Source organism: Podarcis tiliguerta (assembly GCF_965153285.1).
Source record: "Podarcis tiliguerta genome assembly, chromosome: 10".
NCBI lineage: Eukaryota > Metazoa > Chordata > Lepidosauria > Squamata > Lacertidae > Podarcis > Podarcis tiliguerta.
In genome coordinates, this window is record NC_139543.1 from 49,231,677 (window position 1) to 49,253,180 (window position 21,504).

Genomic DNA, 21,504 nt, shown 5'->3' on the forward strand with positions numbered 1-21,504 from the left:
AGTATTATCAACAACTTCCACTACCACCCTACCCGGATTAGGCTGTTGAAATGGAAACTTGGTGGGAGGGTGGGGACACAAGGAAAGAATGTACAAAAAAACAGTGAGCTCAGTTTTGGTACTGAAAACTATTGGTAATTCCTGTCCTAATATATACTCATATGCACCCTCATCTTTATTTCTAAATCTGCCTTCCCTTTCTAAGCCACTCTTTTGCACTTGGCTGCAACTGGTTGACTTTGGGGATCCTGAGAAAAACAAAATAGATCCTGCCCATCCCTATTATTGTACAGCATATAAATTAATAACTACTGAATAAACAGTAGATCATATGAGCAGTATACTTAAAATATATCAAAACTCCTTTTCTTTTCTTTTCTTTTCTTTTCTTTTCTTTTCTTTTCTTCTTTTATCAATTTGAGAGCACTTGAACAGAGAACTCAGGTGAAACATGTCAAACTGACCTAACCCATAACCCAGGATTGCACAATTGTGACTCACCAAACCAGATGCAGCCCTTCAGCCATGTATGAAAGCCTGCAGCAAAAACAGAAGCTTAACTGAACCACTAGGAAGTAGAACAGGAAGCTGCCTATCAGACCATTGGCCCATCTAGTTCAGTATATTCAACAATGCTTGGCAGCGGCTCTCCAGGGTTTCAGGCAGGGGTCTCTCCCAGCTTAACTGGGACTGAAACTGGGCCCCTTTGCAAGCAAAGCAGATGCTTCACCACTGAACTATAACCCTTCTCCCAAAGCAGTACCCACATAGTTGAGCAGCTATTGAGGGTCCAGTAGTGTTCCAGGTGGTCCCTCCTGCTTAACTGTCTTACTTGCCTCAAATTTACTGTGTGAGAGCAGCAAGGAAGTGGGAAGCATTCTGACATTCCTACAATGCCCCAAAGTTATGCTATGTAGGGATGATGAACCTGTGGACCTTCAGATGTTATTGGACTCACATGAACACCAATCATGGACAATAAGTGGAAATTATGGGAACTGTAGTTCCGCAACATCTGTGATGTAGAGGTATTGTGGAAAAAATTGAAATGGCAGGTTGCTCCTGCAGATTTCTGCTGCTGTCACCCACTGTAGTAAAAGCAAGCCCATTCTAGGGCAAGACTGCAAAGAAGTGGGGGAGCTGCACTGGAGTAATGCCGCCCTCTAGATGACATGTAGCTGAGAGGCCCCTCATATATGGAACCAGCCTTGTTGGTGTACTCAGTTTGGCTTCATGGGTGACAGGTTATGCAGCTCTCCCATAACAAAATATACTGACTTCTTGAGATACACTCACAGCCACAGATCCCACAAGATGCTTTACTGCAAACAGCTGTTGTTGATCCAAAATCTATTCATGGGCTACTGGAAGGCAACAGAAGCATTATTGACTTTTGGTCAACCCAGGTTATACCAGAGTCCTCTGGCATGCAGATCTTTAACATCTCCCAAAAGATTTCCCCTTATTTCAAACAAATTTCTCAAGTTAGGACATTTTATTTCACACATACACACATTGTACACATGCAACCCTTATCCTGGCTCTTCTTTGGCCTTCTAAGTCTGGCTAAAACCAGAAAACTAGGGCTTAAATGATGAACATGTTTCAAAGTCACCTCTGAATGTCAACAGGCATTACTAGCAATGTAATAGACTCCACAACTTGTTCTTCGCATACTGCGTATATTCTACTCAGTCCCTGAGTCCCAAATTACAGTTGCTGAAGCCCATTAAATTTGTAAAAAAACACATTTTAAACCAAACCTGTTAAGCTACAAACAGAACCTCTAATTTTCCTTTCCAAAATCACAGGCACAGCCAAGAGACAAAAAGAGAACAAAGTTTGGGGGGTGGGGGGGTGAAAGAGATCTCTCCAAAATAGACATCTGGAACCAATCTACAGTATGTAGCCACTGGGTGTCATTTTTGATATATTCTGGGTCAGCCCCAGAGCACTTAATGGCAGGCGAAATTTATTCCAGGAAGAAAAAGCAATCATAACCAAAATAGACTTAATGGAGAAATCTACACTGCCTAGCCTGCGTTCGGTAACTAATAAGAAAACTGTGGATCTGTTGGTAAAGGAGATCATTACCTTTCCGTCTGTAGCGTTACTTTGGAGGGTTCCACGTTCGGGTTCTCCCATTCCATCTGTGGGCAGTGCATAAAATAACAGAGCGTGTACAAGGCCTCCGGTTCCCAGTAGAGCGACCCCTGCTTGTGGTGCATGGGGGTGCTGTTGCTATGTTGCTTCGCACTGAGCGGCTGCAGGTGATGCATTGCTCGAGACACCAGATCGCCTGGAAAGGGAGAAGTCAGGATCATTGCTATGGCTGGGTGTAATTATATCTCAGCCTCAGGCCTTCTTTTGTTTAAGCACCATTCTGAAATATAGAGGCTGTGGTTGCATAAAGAGTGGCAATTCATGTTAGGTTGTAAGATTTATTCAGAAGAGCGAACATTACTGATGTACCGTTGGCGCAAGGCTTTAGCAGATCCGCTGCATGGTGCTACCACTGAGCCCCTGCCCAACACCACCTGCTTGGTGGTGGTGCCTCTGCCATCCTGCCACCCTCACAGCCCCTGTGTGGCATGCTACAGGCTTTGCAGGATCAACTCCAAACCACAGGCAGGTGCCCAACCATGCTGACCCCTAACACCAGGCCTGCTCACACACTCCTAAGGCAAATAATACATTTCCAAGAAACAGTTATTTATTATTACAATTTCTATCCATTTTGTATTAGTGAAAGTAGTAATGGGAAGGCACAGCAACATCCAACAACATTCTGCAGCCAGGAAGTAATTATTCTCTCTTTATAACAGACTAAGGCATTTTAGGAAGCTGTGGAGCATGCACTACCCAGGTGATGTTCATACAAACAGCTCAGCTTAGCTCAGAAGTACAGGCACTCTCTCTCTCTATATATATATATATGTGTGTGTCTGTGTGTGTGTGTGTGTGTATGTATAATGCCCTTCATCCATAAATCTCAGGGCAGTTCACAACATAAAAACAAAAGAACCACCCCCCCACAAAACACATAATAAAAACAAACCAATAATCCCCACCCCACAACACAATTAAAAGGTATCATATGTTAATCAGCCCAAGGCCTGGTTGAAGGGGAACGTTTTTGCCTGTGACCTAAAGGTGTAGGCACCAGATGAACATCTCTGGGGAGACCATTCCTCAAAGAGGGAGCCACTGCAGAAAAGGCCAATTCATGTGTTGCCACCCTCTGGGCTTCTTGTGGAGGGGGTGCACGAAGAAGGACCTCAGGCGATGATCTCAGGGTACAGGGTTGATTCACTTTAAAGAGCAAGAAGGGACCATGGCTCAGTGGGAGAGAAGGGGAAAGACCCCTGCCGGAGACTCTAGAGCAGGCATCCCCAAACTCAGCCCTCCAGATGTTTTGGGACTACAATTCCCACCATCCCTGACCACTGGTCCTGTTAGCTAGGGATGATGGAAGTTGTAGTCCCAAAACAGCTGGAGGGCCAAGTTTGGGGATGCCTGCTCTAGAGAGCTTTACCAAGGAACTGTAGCTCAGTGGTACAGAACATGCATTGCACACAGGCTTAATCCCTGGCAACCCCAGGTAGGATCAGGTAGCAGGTGATGGCAAAGATCCTGCCCTAGACTCTGGAGAGCTGATGCCGGTTGAGTAGACAATGCCAGGTTAGATGTGGCACCAGTCTAAGGCAGTGGTCAGTATCTCTGGCATCCATCTGCCTCGGGAGACAATGAAGTAGTATGCCTTTGGGGGTGAGGTCAAGCTGTTGGAAGGTAGCAGTGCCTGCTATGGCTGTAGAGACCGATGTAGGAGAGACGTGTTTTATTCCACCTGGTCAGTACAAGGCAGCTTAATATTATGAAGACATGGCACTCCTGCTCTGCCTGTGATTTAACTCAGTACTATTTCCTACATCCCTTTTTTAATACAGAAAAGAAAATACAGAAAATCCTTAGGGAAAATGCATGAACCCCTTTTGTTATTCGGTGCCAATCACACAGATACTATCATCTACATATACCCATGATGTCCAAGCACCAGTTGGTTGCTGAACAATATGCCCAGGGTAGTGAGTATCTTGCAATTTCAGTAATGTATAAGGGGGTGGGGGAAGCAGCACATTATATTGGGCTGAGAATGGAATACAATTAAAATAAAATAATGTGTAGTAAGTGGCACTACACAAACAAATTGACAAATCAACATATTCCCTTCAGGAAATATCTCAAAGGCACCCCCACCAATGGAAAAGGCTGCTGCTATTTTCTCACTAGGAAATAGCGCTATCGCACATGGAACATATGTTATACCCAAATCTGAAGCCACAGTTTCTGAATCAGATGACTTCCTTTGGCAAAAGGAGCCAGACACATTCCAATATGTTGCTCCTGGCAAGAAATTCATTTCAGCACACAGTATTTGTTTTCCTTGTGACTGAAAGCATATGGTCAAATTCCACCTCTATTTCAAGAAGCAGAAACTCTCTTCTTTCTTCCTACATCTGCTAATCTTCTGTTGGAGACCTATGATTGCATAACCGAGATTTCCTGGTATTCATGCAGTACTGAATAGGAACATATGTGGAGCTGGAAAACGCTTCAGAATAACCACGATCTTAATATAAATACCTACAGTTAAAGGAGTAGGTGTGAGAGACTGGGAGTAAAACTCCACTGGCAACATTCATTTACTAGAATTGTGGCTTTTGGAGTCTCAGCCTCATATGGAATGACAGTCTCCTGCCAACCAGTTATAAAGATGGTGGCAAGGAGAAAGTCAACCTGGCTTCATCCATCAGCTAGTGGACAAAGGACTGCTGGTGATGGTAGTGAGTGTGTGTGTGTGAGAGAGAGAGAGAGAGAGAGAGAGAGATTTTCATGGATTCTTATTTTTATATTATTGCACCCTGTTACAAGTAGAGTTGGGCAAATGTATCCATTTTGGTTTCTCGGTGTCTCTGTATTTCCATATTTTTTTATAAAGTTCCCATGCAACTTCATCATCATTGTAGCGCATTTGTGTATACATTTTTGGATGCACTTTTGCTCAGTGTTCACATTTTGCAAAGCAATTCCGCCCCCATATAATAATTTTGTATAAGTTATTTTCACCAATATGTGCATTTTTATAAACACCTTCCTCTTGTGCACGTATGTTTTCATTTTTTGCTGTTTTGCTGGACAGCTGCACTGTAAAATTTGGAGGAGCCATGAAGATTTCTTAGGTTTAATAAGGGGTATTAGTAGAAAACTCAGGCTAGAATTTGGCAATAAATCAAGTAGGAAAGATATCACAAATTGTGGGCTTGCTACTAAGAAGGATTCTTGCAACAGGACACCATAGCTGTAAGTATATGTGTGATGTAGCCGTCATCACTTAATTAATCAATTAGCACAATCTGGTAAGTACAAACACACACACACACACACACGTGTCCCTGCATGCAAAAGAACTGTTGCTGCAGTAACTTGCAAGAATACAAAAAGGCACAGACTAATCATCCAGAAAAATATAGTCTTAAAACCAAAAACAGAAGATGACCGCTGGCACAGGAGGAATAAACCAACAAACTGCAGCCACCATGATTTCAGAGTATTGCAATTTTTGCTTACTTTACAATATTCTTATGACTCAAACCTTTAATTTTAACAACTCCCCACCCGCTTTTCCTGCTGTTAGGAAATGACTATGATCAGAATGAATCCTACATCCCTCAGATGTTTATAATTCCCCAAGAGATTGAAAAAGGGAGAATGGATTCGGTGTGCAGTCATCCTGTAGAATCAGGGCCAAATGGATGTGTGCTCCATTGCATACCAATCCCCTGAAACCATGTAATATTTTGTAGAAATGTTTGGTTAGCCAACTTCCATCAAAATATAGAGGGAAAAATGAAGACACATTGAGAGCTGCTACTACCTGAATCAGGATGCTTACCCTAAGATTACTCAGTTCAGGTGAATTATTGTTTAAACCCTTTATAATTTATATGCAATATGGACCAATTACCTGACATTTTCAAAAGGCAAAATTGAAATTCTTTGGTTTTCCAAAAGCAGTTTATGTGCTTCTTCATCAAACATAGACTTATCAAGCTAAATTTTGTCTAATCACAAAAATGGCAGATTTGAATTCCTCACACCCAAAAACATATTTTTAAGACCCCTCACTGAATAAATTTGCAAAAATTAAGTTTCACCCCCTAAAAGGACATGTCCTAGTGTGTTGTGCAAACCAGCTCACTGCACTGCCAGAAACAAACCTTCTGGAAATACCTTGTAATTTACAGTACCTCCACACCATGCAAACCACACCATGCATTTTTTTTATATGATTTGTGCACATAGAAAGCTAACCCTCCAATTATTTGAGTAATCAGCTGCACTTCACTTAGTGTATTATGGTTGTATTGTTTTAATGCATATGTCTATGAAATTATGTACCACCTTGAAATGACCCTTTTAGGCAGTTTACAAGTGGGGGAAATTAATCTTTCCTCTCTTTTTAGGTACATATACTTGAAACCACCAATCATGGATGCATAGGCACACCATTCTAACATTAGCATGAATCGCATCTTGAAGATGTTAGGTGGTAGGCAGTTTTCATTTGAGATGCAACATTGGAGAACATTGTGCTGGGCCTAAGAGTCCTGGATGTTATTCCTAATCCAGATGTTGTGCCTCTGTTTCCCTTTCAATGCTTTGCCTTGTTTTGTTTGGAACCAAAGCAATCTAAACAAGGGACCATTTCTTAGGAGTTGCCTAGCAACAGCAGGTCCTCAATCAAGGATGGAGCATATCAGAATGAAATACTGAAATACAAAGAGTAAATTATTATTGTTGTGTATCTTTCTTGATGCCCATCTGTTGCTCTGATTACTATTCCCAATAATAAGTGAAATTTGTAATGCATCAACAAAATGGCCAAAATAAAGGGGGGGGGGTGCAAAGTTAAGCTGGTGTAAGGATAAAACAAGTAAACTGACCAAAAGCAAAAGAATTCAATATTAAGCATTTCTAATTTCTAAGCAATTTCTACTTTTTAGCACAATAGCTTTAACTCTGACTTGAGGGATGAAGCGATAAAAGGGATTGAGTTTTAACCATTAATTAGTTGGACATCATATTAAAGGTTCACAAATGATTAAGTAATGGTTGCAAGTTTGCAATTTCTTTTTCACCTTTTTTTGCTGCAAAATATTAATTACCTGGTTAATATTAATATAAAATATTAATCACATGGGTTTTGGCTTAATTGTTCCTAGGTTATCCTTATGCGCTTCTAAAGCAACTTATCTTCAAGTCTTGTTTTCTTTTATGGTATCATCTAGAAGTGCAGACAGAATTAAAGCAATCATGTTGCCCATTAAAACATAAATGGTTCTGTTTTGAATTTTCTTAGCTAAGTTCTGCTTTCTTATTGATTGTTAAACTTCAATTGTACTTCATTTACTGAATTTATATTTTTTAAAAATATGCTTTCATTGATTTTTCATAAGTAACAAAAGTACATTCAGTGTCTGTTTTTAAATTGTAGAACCCTTCATGCAAACAAATCACAGTCAGTTTGAAACTATTTTTGTTGTAGACGATGTCAAGTTGAGGCGGAAAGAGAGGGGGAGGGGGGGAGAAAGGAGAGAGAGAAATTTTAGGAGGGGGAAGGGAGAGATGAGGGAGAATATTTGAGTGGAGCTTTTTTGTCAGGGTCACATGTCTGGTGTCTTATTTGTTGGCTGAGCGTGAGGTCAGAGAGCCCAAGGTATGGTTGGTTGTGTCTGATTGGCAGAAGAATGTTTTGTTTGTGTGAGGGTTGTCATTGTCAGGTTACATTAGCCATATTGATTCATATGTTGATGGCAGGGGGGATCGGTAACTGTCTTGTTGGGTTGTGCTTGTGATAAAGGGGAGCCATAGAGGGGTGAAAGTGTCCTCCTTTGTTTTTCCCTGTTATAGTTTCAGTTTGCTTGTGAGCATTTCTAGTAGGGTGGTTTCCTTATGGCTTGGTACCAGTGGTTCATGGACACCCGACAGGTCCCTGCAGTGTCTTGCTGGTTAATACAGTGGTACAGTACCTCGGGTTAAGAACTTAATTCGTTCTGGAGGTCCGTTCTTAACCTGAAAATGTTCTTAACCTAAGGTACCATTCTAGATAATGCGGCCTACCGCTGCCACCGCGCCACCACCGCGCGATTTCTGTTCTCATTCTGAAGTAAAATTCTTAACCCAAGGTACTATTTCTGGGTTAGCGGAGTCTGTAACCTGAAGTGTCTGTAACCTGAAGCATCTGTAACCCGAGGTACCACGGTACTTCTATTAGGCATTTCCTTTCCATGCAGTCAAAGGCTTTAAGGGACATGATTGTCAGTGTGGATTTGGTTGTTTAGCTGTGTTCAAATGCAGTAGTTTCCTAACGAGGTCTGTTATCTTGCGATCGGGAACAAAGCCAGTCTGGTCTGGGGCAATTAGTTTGTGTAGGAAGCATTTTAGGCAGTTGGCCAAGATTGATGTTAATATTTTGTAGTCTTGGTTTATCAGTGAGATTGGGTGATATGATTCTACTTTGAGGCTGTCTTTAAGTAGCTTTGGGATAGACTGAATTTATGTTTTTGAAGGTCTCTATTCATTCACCCAGTTCAAAAAATGATAAACTACTGTTATGTTGGTCCTCAATCTCTTGGTCATCTACCAGAATCTAGACCTTGTCCTGCTTTGTTTTACCTTGTCTTGCTTTGCCCAAACCTGAAATTTTGCCTTCGCCAGAATCCCTGTACTACCAAGGTCCTTAGCTTCAACAAGCTGGGAGTTTGTTTACTGCAAAGAAACATTCAGGAATACGGGCTTCCACCTTCAATTTGAAGTGGTATGTTCCCAGGAGGGAACTGCCATGCTGTATTTCTGAACATGCCGTTCAGCTTTCAGTGTTTTCCTCCATGGAAGAAAATGCATTCTTTGACAAATCTAGCATCCGAACATGATGTTTTATTGTGTATATTTCTTGAGAAGTGATATTCTAATTCCAAGAAACTACATTACTTTGGAAACAGCCATAAATGGACATGAAAACTGCATGTCAAGGAGGATGCTAGAAACTGCCAGTCATCCTCAGGCAAGCACCTTTGTTTCCAAACCCAGGTTTAACGTCTTGTTTAAATTACTTGATGTAATCTGTGTCTGTGGTGAGGAAGCCCCATTCCCTACTACAGTACAGAAGCAAAACTAGGCTCTGACAGAGTAGAGCAGGGATCAGCTGCTGTGGACAGTTGGGTGGTAGGGGAAATCCTGCTTATCGGATGCTTGGGTGAAATCTGGTTGAGGAAGCGTGAAAGCTGGCAGCTTGACAAATTTAGGAGAAGAAGAGAATGACTTTGGTGGGGTGTTTGGAAAAGTGGCCCTAGCAGTTTCCTTATGCTGTCCATTAAAGCCTGCTCCAGGTTGGAGCGGAGTCTTGGGGAAAATGCCCTCCAGTGGGCTCCATCCTCTGCTGATAAACTCTGGTGGAATTACATCGCAGCAGTGGTGGGAAGCATTCCAGTGGGTGGCTGGGAGCTGGCATGTTAATTTCCCACAACCACCATCAACCCATAGCCATGCCAGGGAGAGTTTCCACTGCTAAATTTCCATGTGCCCAGCTGTGTTAAAGTCATGGATGCACAGCCAGTTCAAGAAGTTGCAGCACCAGCAGGAGGACATGTCAGAAGAGAAAGAGGTCCATGGATTCCTGTTGCCCCCTCCCTGTGCCAGGGTCTCCAGTTCAGTTGATTAACCATGCCTGAAGGAACAAAAGCTCTCCAAGAATGCAAGAGCCTGTAAACACATTCTGAATAAATAGTGGTGCTATTATCGGCATGTCAAGAGACAGCAGCAGCAGCAGAAGCTTCTGACAGAACATGCCGATTCATTTGCCTATTTTAAGAAATGTAGAATCAGCACATCAGTGAATAGGTGGCTCAGTGATGAAGGGAGTCTTTAGAAGTCTTTCAATGACAATTAGGAGCAGCAGGGTTGGGTGAAAGACTAGACAAATGCTCCATTTTGCTTCTCCATTTATAGAGGTGCAAACAAAGGTGTTTTATTTTTTCACTTGGTGCATTCTTTTTAGGTCTGAGTGAACATGCCATGAATTTGAGTGGAGGTATACTCTGACTAGGGACGCGGGTGGTGCTGTGGGTTAAACCACAGAGCCTAGGACTTGCTGATCAGAAGGTCAGCAGTTTGAATCCCCGTGATGAGGTGAGCTCCCTTTGCTCAGTCCCTTCTCCTGCCAACCTAGCAGTTTGAAAGCACGTCAAAGTGCAAGTAGATAAATAGGTACCGCTCCGGTAGGAAGGTAAACGGCGTTTCCATGCGCTGCTCTGGTTCGGCAGAAGCAGCTTAGTCATGCTTGTGGTGTAGTGGTTAAGACCACTGTACCACCCCTCACCAGCTCATTCTTTTGTGTGTGTGGCTCTGGGAGCTGTTGTGACAAGCTCTTGCACGTCAAAATTTACCACTATACCAGTGGGGACTAAGTGGGGGGGGGCTTGCTGTCACCACCTGGACCTCCTGCAGACAACCTCTGACTGGTAGGTGCCACTTTCCTGTCCCCAAAACCCTCAAGAGCAACAGTACTGTATATCACATAGTGTTGTTTACAACGGCCACTGCGGAAAGAAACGGTGGCCACAAAGATAAATCCCTAGTAGTGGAAGTAAGTCCTGCTTCTTAGATTTCACTGCTTCATCCCCAGAATTTGTAACAGCTTTTGAGGGTTCTCCATCCCCTATTTCACTGTCTGTATTAGGTTTTATATGAGGACTTATGGTTCACAGTTAGTTTTTATTTCTTGTATTTTTTTTAATAAGCTGCCAAACACAAAATAATGTCAAATCTCCCGTAAGTTTTCATCACAGCAATTTTCTAAGCTGCTTCCTCGCCTTGCTTCTCACTGCCTTCATATGCATACTCTTGCAAATATGTCAGAGCACATGGCTGAGTCTGGGTTTCTGTATTGGGTAAGACAGAAGTGACCAGCGGGGGAAAGGGAGTCTATGCTTGTCATGGACAGATCACTATGTGGTTTGCTGCTCCCTCCAACCCCACAGAAAAGCGATGGAGTTGTTAGGATGGCCTGCCTCTGAAGAGTAATGAAGCAGCAGAGTTTCCAAATGCCACTAGGAGAGTACTCAGCTGACTCTGCCAACTGTTCTGTCTAGGACCTGTCTTGGGCACTCGCTTGGACAGCTAACACAATAGTTTTTAGGTGCTCACTCCCTTTTAGTGAAGCCAAGACATCAATGCAGGGCCCCTGGGACACCCCCACCAGGCCATGCCCCCTCCACAGGCCACACCATTCTGTGGCCCTGTTCCACTCCTACTTGAGTACTTTTGCTTGGCTGAAATGTGTTCTTAACCTCATCTTTGTCTGGATGGAGGATCGAAAGATTTGTGTGTTTAGAAACCTCTGACTTGTAGAGTAAGCTCAGGGCTAGCCCACGCATGAGGCAAGGTGAGGAGACAGCCTCAGGCGGCAGGATCCAAAGGGGCAGCAGATCCCGATGCAAATCTTTAGTCCCCCACCCCTTGTTTCTGATTTAGATATTCACTCATCCCTTCTTCCCCGGTGGAGATGGGGATGCCATTTTGTGGTTTGCCTCAAGGGCCAAAATGTATTGGGCCAGCCAAGAGTAGGCTGCATTCCAGCCACACATAAAGATTAAAAGTCACATACATTGCTCCACCCACCTTTTCTCTCTGGCCCAGCCCACCACTGGTATGTGGCCCTCAGAATGTTCCACAGGGCAGACAGTGGCCCTTGAGCTGAAAAAACTTCCTCACCCATAGAGAACTGCAGGCAATGGAGCAACAAGGGCAACAACTAAAGTGCAAAAGCAGGAAAACACATTCTTGATTTACAGTGATTTACGAATGAATAAGTGCAGAGCAGGGATTAAGGCTAACTGCAAGTTAGGTGCAAACTGCATGTGAGCTGCAATGCTGTTTTTTGTAAAGTGAAAGCAGAATTGAGAAAGGGGAGTTTAGATGTGTAACCCTTTTCAAGCCCACTGCCAAATCACGCAGATTCCTCATGCATGTGCATTTCCATCCATAACATTCAAAAAGTATGTTTGCTAACGTTCAGTGAGCAAAATGTCACAAATAGCAAGCAAGTTTCTGAATTCTCCAGAACTCTTAATCAGGCCGTGTGGTAAATAAAATTTTAAAAATGGGGGGTATTGGCTGGCTGTGAAACCATAAGCCTGCACCTCACAGTGGCATGCAGTGAATTTTTTCATAGGGGAACAGTTGGGGCCAGAGGTGCTAAGTTGTGAGGAGTGTGAGGGGTTTATTTCATGCTTGTGACGTTGTGACCTCCTGATGTCTTGCATCTGAGCATTGTGCCTCCCTCCCTAAGCCGGGCATATGCTTCCTGGGCTTTGCGAAGGAGGTGCCCGAGCTCTGGCAAGATGTTAGACCCTCTTGCCTCCTTCCAAAAGCTGGATGGGATTTGGGAAGATGGCAGGATGGATCTTGGACCCATCAGAGCCTCATACCTCCTTCCCTAAGTTGGGCAGAAGCTTCCCAGGCTATGGGAATGAAGCACCTGGGGAACATTTAGAGAACAATCTTAGTCCCCTTGGTCCAATGACCACCCGCCACTGGCACCTCATAAGAGTATTAGAACATGGGAGGAGTCAGCAGACATGCAAAGGCTTTGACCAGTGTCAGAAACTGAGATATGAAAGCTAGGAGCTAAATTGCACCTTAAACCTAGGTTATGGGCGCAACAATGGAATGTCTAGGCACACTTTTTTTATAACAAGAATACAAAGATGAAAATGAATGAACAGCAGCTAAAATATTATGTTCATTTTTCACATGATCCAGTCCTTCCCCAGCCCACCCTCCTAAGATTCTTAAGAGGGTCTCTTCTCCAGTTTTTAGAGAGTAGGTGGAAGTGGGGAGGCAGAAAAAGGTCCTCCTTTCCTTCCACTCTGCAGTTTTAATCTGAAATCTTAGGTGCAGTACTGCGCCCAGAGCTCAGAAGTTGCTTGCGCTAATGAAATTCCCTGTTGCAAAATGCGCCTAGAACAATGGGAGTTTCGAACACTGGCTTTGACAGGTGCTGTGCAGGTCTCAGGCCTGCACCAAAACCTTTTGTGAAGGAGTAACAAACAATAGTTGATTCTCCATCTCTGGAAATACAAAAACGCAATATTCTAGAAAATCTGCGAACAACCTTGAAATGGCTGGCTTCTTCCCTGGGTCTTACGCTGCAAAGTGTTTAACCATTATTCAAACTTGAGTTACAAGCTGCTCCACTGGTAGGGTATAAAAGTCACTCTGCTTCTTCCTGCCACAGCAGGTTCCCTCCACAACCCTGATGTGTTTTTCTACGTAAACCGGAACATAATTGCTCATAAAAAGTAATGGAGGGAAAGGTTAGGAATGATTTTGTACTTACTGAGTTCTGCAATACTTCCCACACGCGTTGCAAGCAAAGATTGCTCGATGGTCCGTAACTCTGATTGGCTAAACATCTGGACTTCCCCTGGCTTATTTGACCTTTGCTGGTCTTTGTGAAGATTCAGACTTTCTGGCAAGCAAGGGACACCTGGAGTTAAAAGAGAAGGAAAGGGGGGTGTTCAGCGCAATTTTTAAAATCAAGGCTACTGCAGCTTTTCATTATTCCTTTTTAAAGGACATTTTAAAGGTCTGTTCAAACACACGAAGCTACATTGTAATGGATCACAGCCATTGGTCCACCTACCCCAATTCTATCTACTCCTATCTACTCAGTGACCTTTCAGCTTCTTAAGCAGATATATTTCCCAGCACTGAATCCTGGAACTCATTTTAAACCAGAGGTGCCAGGGAGTCAACGGGGGGGGGGGGGGCTTCTGCATGAAGAGCACATGCTCTGTCACCAAGCCATGGCCCCTGTCTAGTCTCACATCATTTCTCCTGTATGAATCGCTCACCAAGTAGAACGTGTACACCAGGACCATTTGTCTAGATGTCCAAATTACAAATTTCCTCATCTTCTAGTCACTTTCCTACAACACAACATCTTAAGAACATATGTGAAGAAAAACAGCATGGAAGCTGACCAAGTCATCATAAAACTTTTGGTTAAAAAGATGGGGCACAAAGTGGTTGGTAAATAAACTGGCCCTAATGTTCACCACTCCCCAAAGAATATACACCTAAATACACATCTGAAAGCAAATCCAGCAAGTCCCCTCACTCAGCCCCTTTTGCCTAATAATAGGTCCTAATGTATCCCAATCTTGCTATTGATAAATGGAGGACCGATTCATTTTCCCTACCCCATTAAATAATTGGCCCTTCTCTGATGAGAATGCCAATATTGATGCCTGTGACAAACTCAGTTGTACTTGTGGGGATACCTCTGGGAATAAAGGAAAGCTGCTGATGCTCCTGATGCCACACAGTTAGCAGAGGATAAGGTTTTGGAGACTGTGCTGAATTAATCAGGCCTCTGGAAGCAGTTACTCCAGTTACCTGGAGGCAGTGACATGCTCGGTAGCTGAATGTCCTACTTATGTCCAGCCACTCCAGAAATTCAGCATCATGCATCATTGTGTTTTTCAAAAATCCTGCCTTCAGGGAATCTTTTTGACAGAGTTTAATCTGCTGAGACGGAATCCCAGGGCGTGGGACACAGAATTCCTGTGCTTTGCAGAGTTGTAGAAAAGTGTTTGAGGAAACATTCACAGCTTGGGCTAAGCTTGCTTCTATATAGCTGCTGCAATACTTTGAGGGACAAAGGTGAACTGTGCACAAAACTATCCTATAGAACAACAAAGTATTGAGGACAAACAACTTTATTATGGACTATCTTTAGTTCACAAATGTTTGTGCCACAACAAAAAAATTTTTATACTGTTGTATTCAAGAAGGTAAGAGCAGCACAAGTCCCTTCTGACCAACAGGAGAGACTTACAATATTTATTGCCTTCTCCATACTCCAAAACACGAGAGAAGACCATGCATTTCTCCCAAGCCTTTTGCGCATGTCAGAGGCCTCGGGAGATGGCAAAGGAAGTGAGTGGTGACACAGATAGTGACTGGTTGGTAAGCCAAGCCAACATATATTCACTCAGCTTTTTGGGGGGAGGGGGACCAGATTTAAAGTTGTTATGTGAATTAGTTAGACTTATTATACACCGCTTATACAGGAAAGCAAGGGTATGTTTGAGAGAAGCACATAAATCCAGTTTATTGGCTTTATTTATTTACCAGCCCCTCAGCAAAAGGGGCTGAGTAAGGGGCCAAAATGTGAGCCCACTTCAATCCAAGCTCTGAGACCACATTAGCTCTATTTAGAAAATGTTACGGTTGAAAATGACCTGTTCTAATTGAAAAGCCTAGCATCCCTGAAGAAGCAATCACTCCATATGCCCCCACTCAGTTCAAGGTCTTCCTTATTTCAATACAGTCTTAATGAGTTGTGTATTTTTTATGCTTCAGTCACACTGTTTAAATCTGACAAGTAGGTAGGCATGTCAGGCTCCTATAGTCTGAATATGCAAGAGACGTCTTCTGTTTTGTTGGCTATTACTGCCATATTTTTTGCCTGTCATTCTGAATCAAAGACTCCTGCACAACATCTCTATAAACTCTAACTGCAGAATCTGTTCTCATGTGTCACTGGAAAATTATGCTAATAAATGTCCTTTCTTTGTACTGCCCTGTTACTTGGTATTGCATGTTTCCTGATATGCCTGGCTCCTGTCAATCAGCCTCATTACTTCCACTCTGCACATGACTACATTACACAGCAGAAGCTGGGTTCAGTTCAGTTTTCTCCAGAATCTCTGTTCTGTTCCAGTGACATATAGATGATGAACCTGGTTGAGGATCCTGAAACTCTGGGGGCTTAATTGTACATACATATACTTACAGTCATGGCCCAGGACTCAGACACCCATTCCCCTCAAGCTATCAGAGGAAAGCCTATGCCAGGGGTAGGAAACCTTTGGCAATCCAGCATGACTAATTTTCAAGGTGATGGGAATTGGAGTCCAACAATATCTAGAGTGCCACAGGTTCTCCAGCAGTCTCTTGACCCACCTCCTCTGCTTCAGCCTCAGAGTCTGAACTGCTCCCTCTCACGGGTTCCTCCTGCTCACTAAACCTTGCTGTCCCTTCAGTATCTGACCTCTCCTCAGTGTCCCACTACCATTTCCCGGGCTCTGAGCATCCTCCTCTGGGATTTCCCTTGGAGGTTCCCCAGCTGGTGCCTTCCACCACTCCTCTTCATTCAGACAGTCCCTGACAACTGATGATGTGCTAGAAATTATTAACAAGTGTATCTCGGCACCTGCTGTGGACTACCAATTTCTATAGACCCCCTTGCAAGGTTAGTGTCTGTCCATGTGTGATGGAAATGATAAGCTTCAATAGTCCTCAGTGGATTTGTGCTGATCTCTGAGAGTGTGAAAAAGGCCTAATAGTAAATAGTTAAATAGAGCCTCCATGTTCATGAGTAGTATAGCTTTTAGTAACAAATACTAGGAACAAACAATGAAGAAGAGTTTGGATTTGATATCCCGCTTTATCACTACCCGAAGGGGTCTCAAAGCGGCTAACATTCTCCTTTCCCTTCCTCCCCCACAACAAACACTCTGTGAGGTGAGTGGGGCTGAGAGACTTCAGAGAAGTGTGACTAGCCCAAGGTCACCCAGCAGCTGCATGTGGAGGAGCGGAGACTCGAACCCGGTTCCCCAGATTACGAGACTACCGCTCTTAACCACTACACCACACTGGCGTATGTGGGGAATACAATGAGGGGAATACAATTGCCATCTCCCCTACTTGTGTACTTTCCAAAAGCATCTGGCTGACCATGGCTATGAACAGGCTGCTAGACTAGATGGACTCTGGATCAGGGTCCATCAAGGCTTTTCTTATGTTTTTGTGTATTTATAAAACCTTAGGGCTCATTTACACTTCACTTGTCCAGTGCCTAGAAAAGTTCTGAGAGGTTTTCTGCTTGTCCCTTGCTTTCTAGGCATGGATCTGAGCAGTTTTCAGTTTGCCCTGCCACTTTCCCCAGGAAAACCCACTCTTTACAGCTGAATCAGAGCAAACATCAATCTGCACAAAACCCAACTGACATTTGCTTCGATTAAGCAGAGAGCAGTTTTTCCCAGGGGAAAGTGGCAGGACAAGCAGAAATGTGGACAAACCCTTACATTCAATCTGCTTGAGACCATGATTAGCCACTATCAATCAGGGCAGGCAATTAATAAACTGGGTTAAATGGACTATTTAGGTGATGTGATACACAATAGCTTCATATATCCAATTACTTTTAGCTTAGAACTGGCTTGCAGTGATTAAAAGCAAACATTTTAGTACAGCAGCAATGACATAGTGGGTAGGATACAGACTTAATCGTGCTCAGAGCAGACTCACCCTGACTAACTTAAGTTCCATTGATTTCAATGACTCTACTCCAGGCATGACTAAGTCTGGATTCCAGTCAATAACTCCCAAAGGGTAGAAAGATATGCACAGCTTGAACCTTCTGGTTATTAGCAGTGGAAAGTGAATGCTCTCAATCTGCTTGGGAGGTTCTGCCATTCTACAGTCAGAACTCATGTTGTAATGTAGTAAAAGCCATGCACTCGTCTTCTTCTTTGCAAAAGTGCTAAAAAGCAGCACAGTTTTTCTAAAGCATGCTAAAGAGCCTGGCACTTTGTTTTGTATGTTGATCTATATAGTCTGAAGACATATCAGACAATCACACTTCTCGACATTGCAATTGCAACTACTGTTTCCAGAACCCAGTCATGTGAAACATCCATGCCTGGCCAATCATCCTGGAGAAAGCTGAGATGTGATTAAGCCTATCCCATGATAGCATACCCTTCAAGTGTCCTTATTTTCCCAGGCCATTCCTAAAATTACAGAAGCCATCTCAGCTTCTGATTTGATCCCGGAATGTCCCGTTTTATCCCTCCAGCACCGCTGCTGCCAAACTTGGGGATGATGATGAGCTGGTGCTTGCAGCCGGTGCTTGAGCTTTCAGTGGAACCCTTCTGAAGCAGAACCCTTATGCACGGGGGAAGCAGTTCACCACTAGAGCGGAGGTGGGAGACACATGCGACACTCTTACCCAGTGGCGTAGCGTGGGGGGTGCAGGGGTGCCGGCCGCACCGGGCGCAACATCTGGGGGGGGGCGCTCGCACTCGCAGCTCTCTGCCCCTACCTGGCTCACTCTCTCTCTCTCACTGCAGTGCTGGCTGTGCGAATCCGATCCGAGCCGCCGGGTCGCTGCCCACTGTGGAGGGGAGGGTGCCAGGCGTGCGGTGCGGTGCGGAGAGAGAGCGAGGGACTATCTGGGGGAGGGACAGTGCAGCGGGGTGGGGGCGCAAATTACTTGCCTTGCCCCAGGTGCTGACAACCCACGCTACGCCACTGCTCTTACCGGACCCTCTCTGCTACCACCAAAGCTGCCACTGCTGTCATGATCTGAGGTAAAGAGCAGGTGAAGGAAGCGAGTAAGGAGGAAAGGGAGTGAGCAGCTGCCAGGTAGGGGCTGCTGTGGCAGGCGAGGTGGTTAGCTGACTCACGCAGCAGCACAAGACGCATCCCAATGTTCAGCTGAGGAATGTTGGAGGGTATGCAATAGCTCACCCTTTTGCCGATTATATGAATTAGCCAGAAGACACGACCAGCCCTTCCCACTCTCAAAGGTAAATTTCCCACCACTTGACAAATACAGCAAAAGGCAGAGCCACAAGATTATTATTATTTGCCTTCCTTGAAGTGAAAATGAGAATGGGAGGAGGGGATGAAAGAATGACAAGCCCAGAAAGAAGGAAGAAGAAGGTCAAAGTGTTCTGTTTAATGGAAGAATTGCACTTCAGTTGTTAGAATGGAATCAGAGGTTACTGCTATTAACTGTAAATAAACTTCTGATGTGATTATATAAAAGGTACTCATGGATGCAACTCTGCATAATTCAACAGCAATTCTATTTGCCTCATTATATTCTTGGATGTCAGCTTTATTCTGATATTAGAGAACACCCTATAGCCTTTTTAGCCCAAGGGCCTCATTCCCTTCTAGGTCAACCGCAGAGGCTGTAGGTCAGGGGTGGGTGGGGCCAAATGCAAAGGGGGTGGAGCAACGAATGTTAGTTTTCCTTTCGTACAGGAGGACAGAGGGACACATCCCTCGAGCCAAGCAAGCAAGATTAATGTGTCCAGGCATAAATTATCAAGGAAGGTACAAAACAGAACCAGGGAAGGGTGTGGCCTGCAGAGAGTAATGAAGACCAGATAGAAAGGCCCAGAGGATTATAAGGATCTATAAGGTTCTTTATAGTTGCTGTACAGAGTTCTTAAGAAAGAACATGAACTATTGGAGAGTAACCTAAGAATTAAGCTTTCTGTTACAAAGAAGTGATCAATATGTAACTTGGAAGGTAGCCTCTTTTGCAGTAAAGTCCTCCAGTTTTAGGAAAAGGTATCTGTATTTTATTTTAGACAACTACAGTCTTCCTTATTTCAATATTTCATTTTAATGCTTGATTTTGAGGTGTTTTTACAATGAGAATTTCATTTTATGTACACTTTTAAGTAGAGGTTTAAATGTACTATACTTTTATGTGGAGTTTAAATGTAGTTAATTTTGTTAACGTATACAGGACGAAGTCAATAAAATTCTATTATAACAGCAATTTTCTTTCAAGCTGAGATGCTGAAGCAATGATCAATATTATTTTTCTTCTCTACACGGCATTGAGATTACAAATACAGTCATACCTCGGGTTAGAGATGCTTCAGGTTGCGTGTTTTCGGTTTGTGCACCGCGCCAAACCCAGAAGCACCAGAGCGGGTTACTTCCAGATTTCGGCGCTTTGCACATGCGCAGAAGCGCTGAATCGCGACCCGCGCGTGCGCAGACATGGTGCTGTGGGTTGCGAATGTGTCTCCCCCACGGATCACATTTGCAACCCGAGCGTCCACTGTAATAGGAAGTATCTTCTTTTTATCTCAGTGTTCAGGAGATGCAGATAAATTTGAAGTAGTTGAATATAAGGGATGTGTTTGGAAGAACCAGGTTATGAGGAAGAATGAAAATGGACTTGAGTGGTTATATTTTGCTATTTTAGGCTGCAACAACAAAATTATAGTGTCCCGATCAAGGGAAGTAATAGTACTGCTGTGTTCTGCTTTGGTCAGACCATACTTGGAATACTGTGTCCAGTTCCAGGCACCATAATATAAGAAGATTATTAACTAGCCAGAAGGGTGCAGAGAAGGGTGACCAAGATGATAAGCAAAGAGCATCTGAGGAGCAGTTGAGGGAGTTGGGTATGTTTAGCCTGAATTAGAGGAGACAGAGAGGAGAGATGATAGCCATCTTCAAGGGTTGCCACATGGAAGATGGAACAAGCTTATTTTCTCCTGTTCTGGAGGGCAGGATCCAAACCAATGGATTCTAGTTACAAGAAATGAGATTTCAACTTAGCATCAGGAAGAACTTTCTGATGGTAAGAGCTGTTTGACAGTGGAATGGACTCCCTTGGAAGGTGGTGGATTCTCCTTCCTTGGAGGTTTTTAAGTATATGTTGGATGGCCATCTGTTATGGATATTTTAGTTGAGATTCCTGCACTGCAGGGGGTTGGACTAGATGATCCTCAGGGTCCCTTCCAACTCTACAATTCCATGATTCTATGAAGAAGATGGAATAGCAAAGGAGAACCCGACTATCACCCTCAATGGTAAAACAACAAAAGTACAACAACATATTGTTAAATCATACAAAGATAATTTAAGTTTAATGTCAACCAGATGTTCTATTTAGGAAGCTTCACTGCAGATGCAACACAACAAATCTATTTGAGTCAAAATATGTAAACTGAGTGAATATTTACCTTCACCCTCCTTTCTCTCTGTCTGAAGAAGGGGTAGCCAACAAGGCACACTTCAGATGTTGTTAGTGCTACAATTCCCATCATCACTGGCCATTGGCCATGCTTTCAGGGACTGGTGTGAGTTCAGAGTCAAACAACATCTGAAGAACACCATGTTGGTTGTTCGTCATCTGGAGCAATGTCTCCACACCATGGTTTGCATGGTTTAATGCTCCAGAGTAGAAGCTGTATCTGTGCACATGCAATGGGAAACCATGGTTAATGACAGGAAATAAATGCGAAGTGGATAAATTGGTTTTTGGATAGGAGACATGGGAAGGGAAAGGAATATACAAGTCTGTGGACCACTCCCAATCTCATAAATATATTTAAAGAGATTGATGATAACATCTGCACTGGGTCAACATATGAGCCAAGGAGGCAAATATTTCAAAATGAAGATATATCATCTTAGGGAACTGTCTCGAACATGATGTAATAATTTTGTTAAATCTGAACTTTTATTTTGACCCCTAGTTTACTGGCATAGAAGTGACTATTTCCTGTTTAACAACTGGCAATTCTAGGAATCAGAAAGGCAGAACTGAGTGTA

General features: G+C 43.4%; 1 protein-coding gene across 1 annotated transcript in view; it reads right to left on the reverse strand.

Annotated features, from left to right (window-relative positions):
- ABTB3 (ankyrin repeat and BTB domain containing 3) overlaps window positions 1-21,504 on the reverse strand; it is a 221,929-nt gene that overhangs the window by 72,734 nt on the left and 127,691 nt on the right. Inside the window, exons 2-3 of the mRNA XM_083401216.1 lie at window positions 13,460-13,609; window positions 2,095-2,299 (exon numbers count right to left, since the gene is read on the reverse strand). Of these exons, the coding sequence (XP_083257342.1) occupies window positions 2,095-2,299; window positions 13,460-13,609 (355 nt within the window). The remainder of the gene's footprint in view (window positions 1-2,094; window positions 2,300-13,459; window positions 13,610-21,504) is intronic.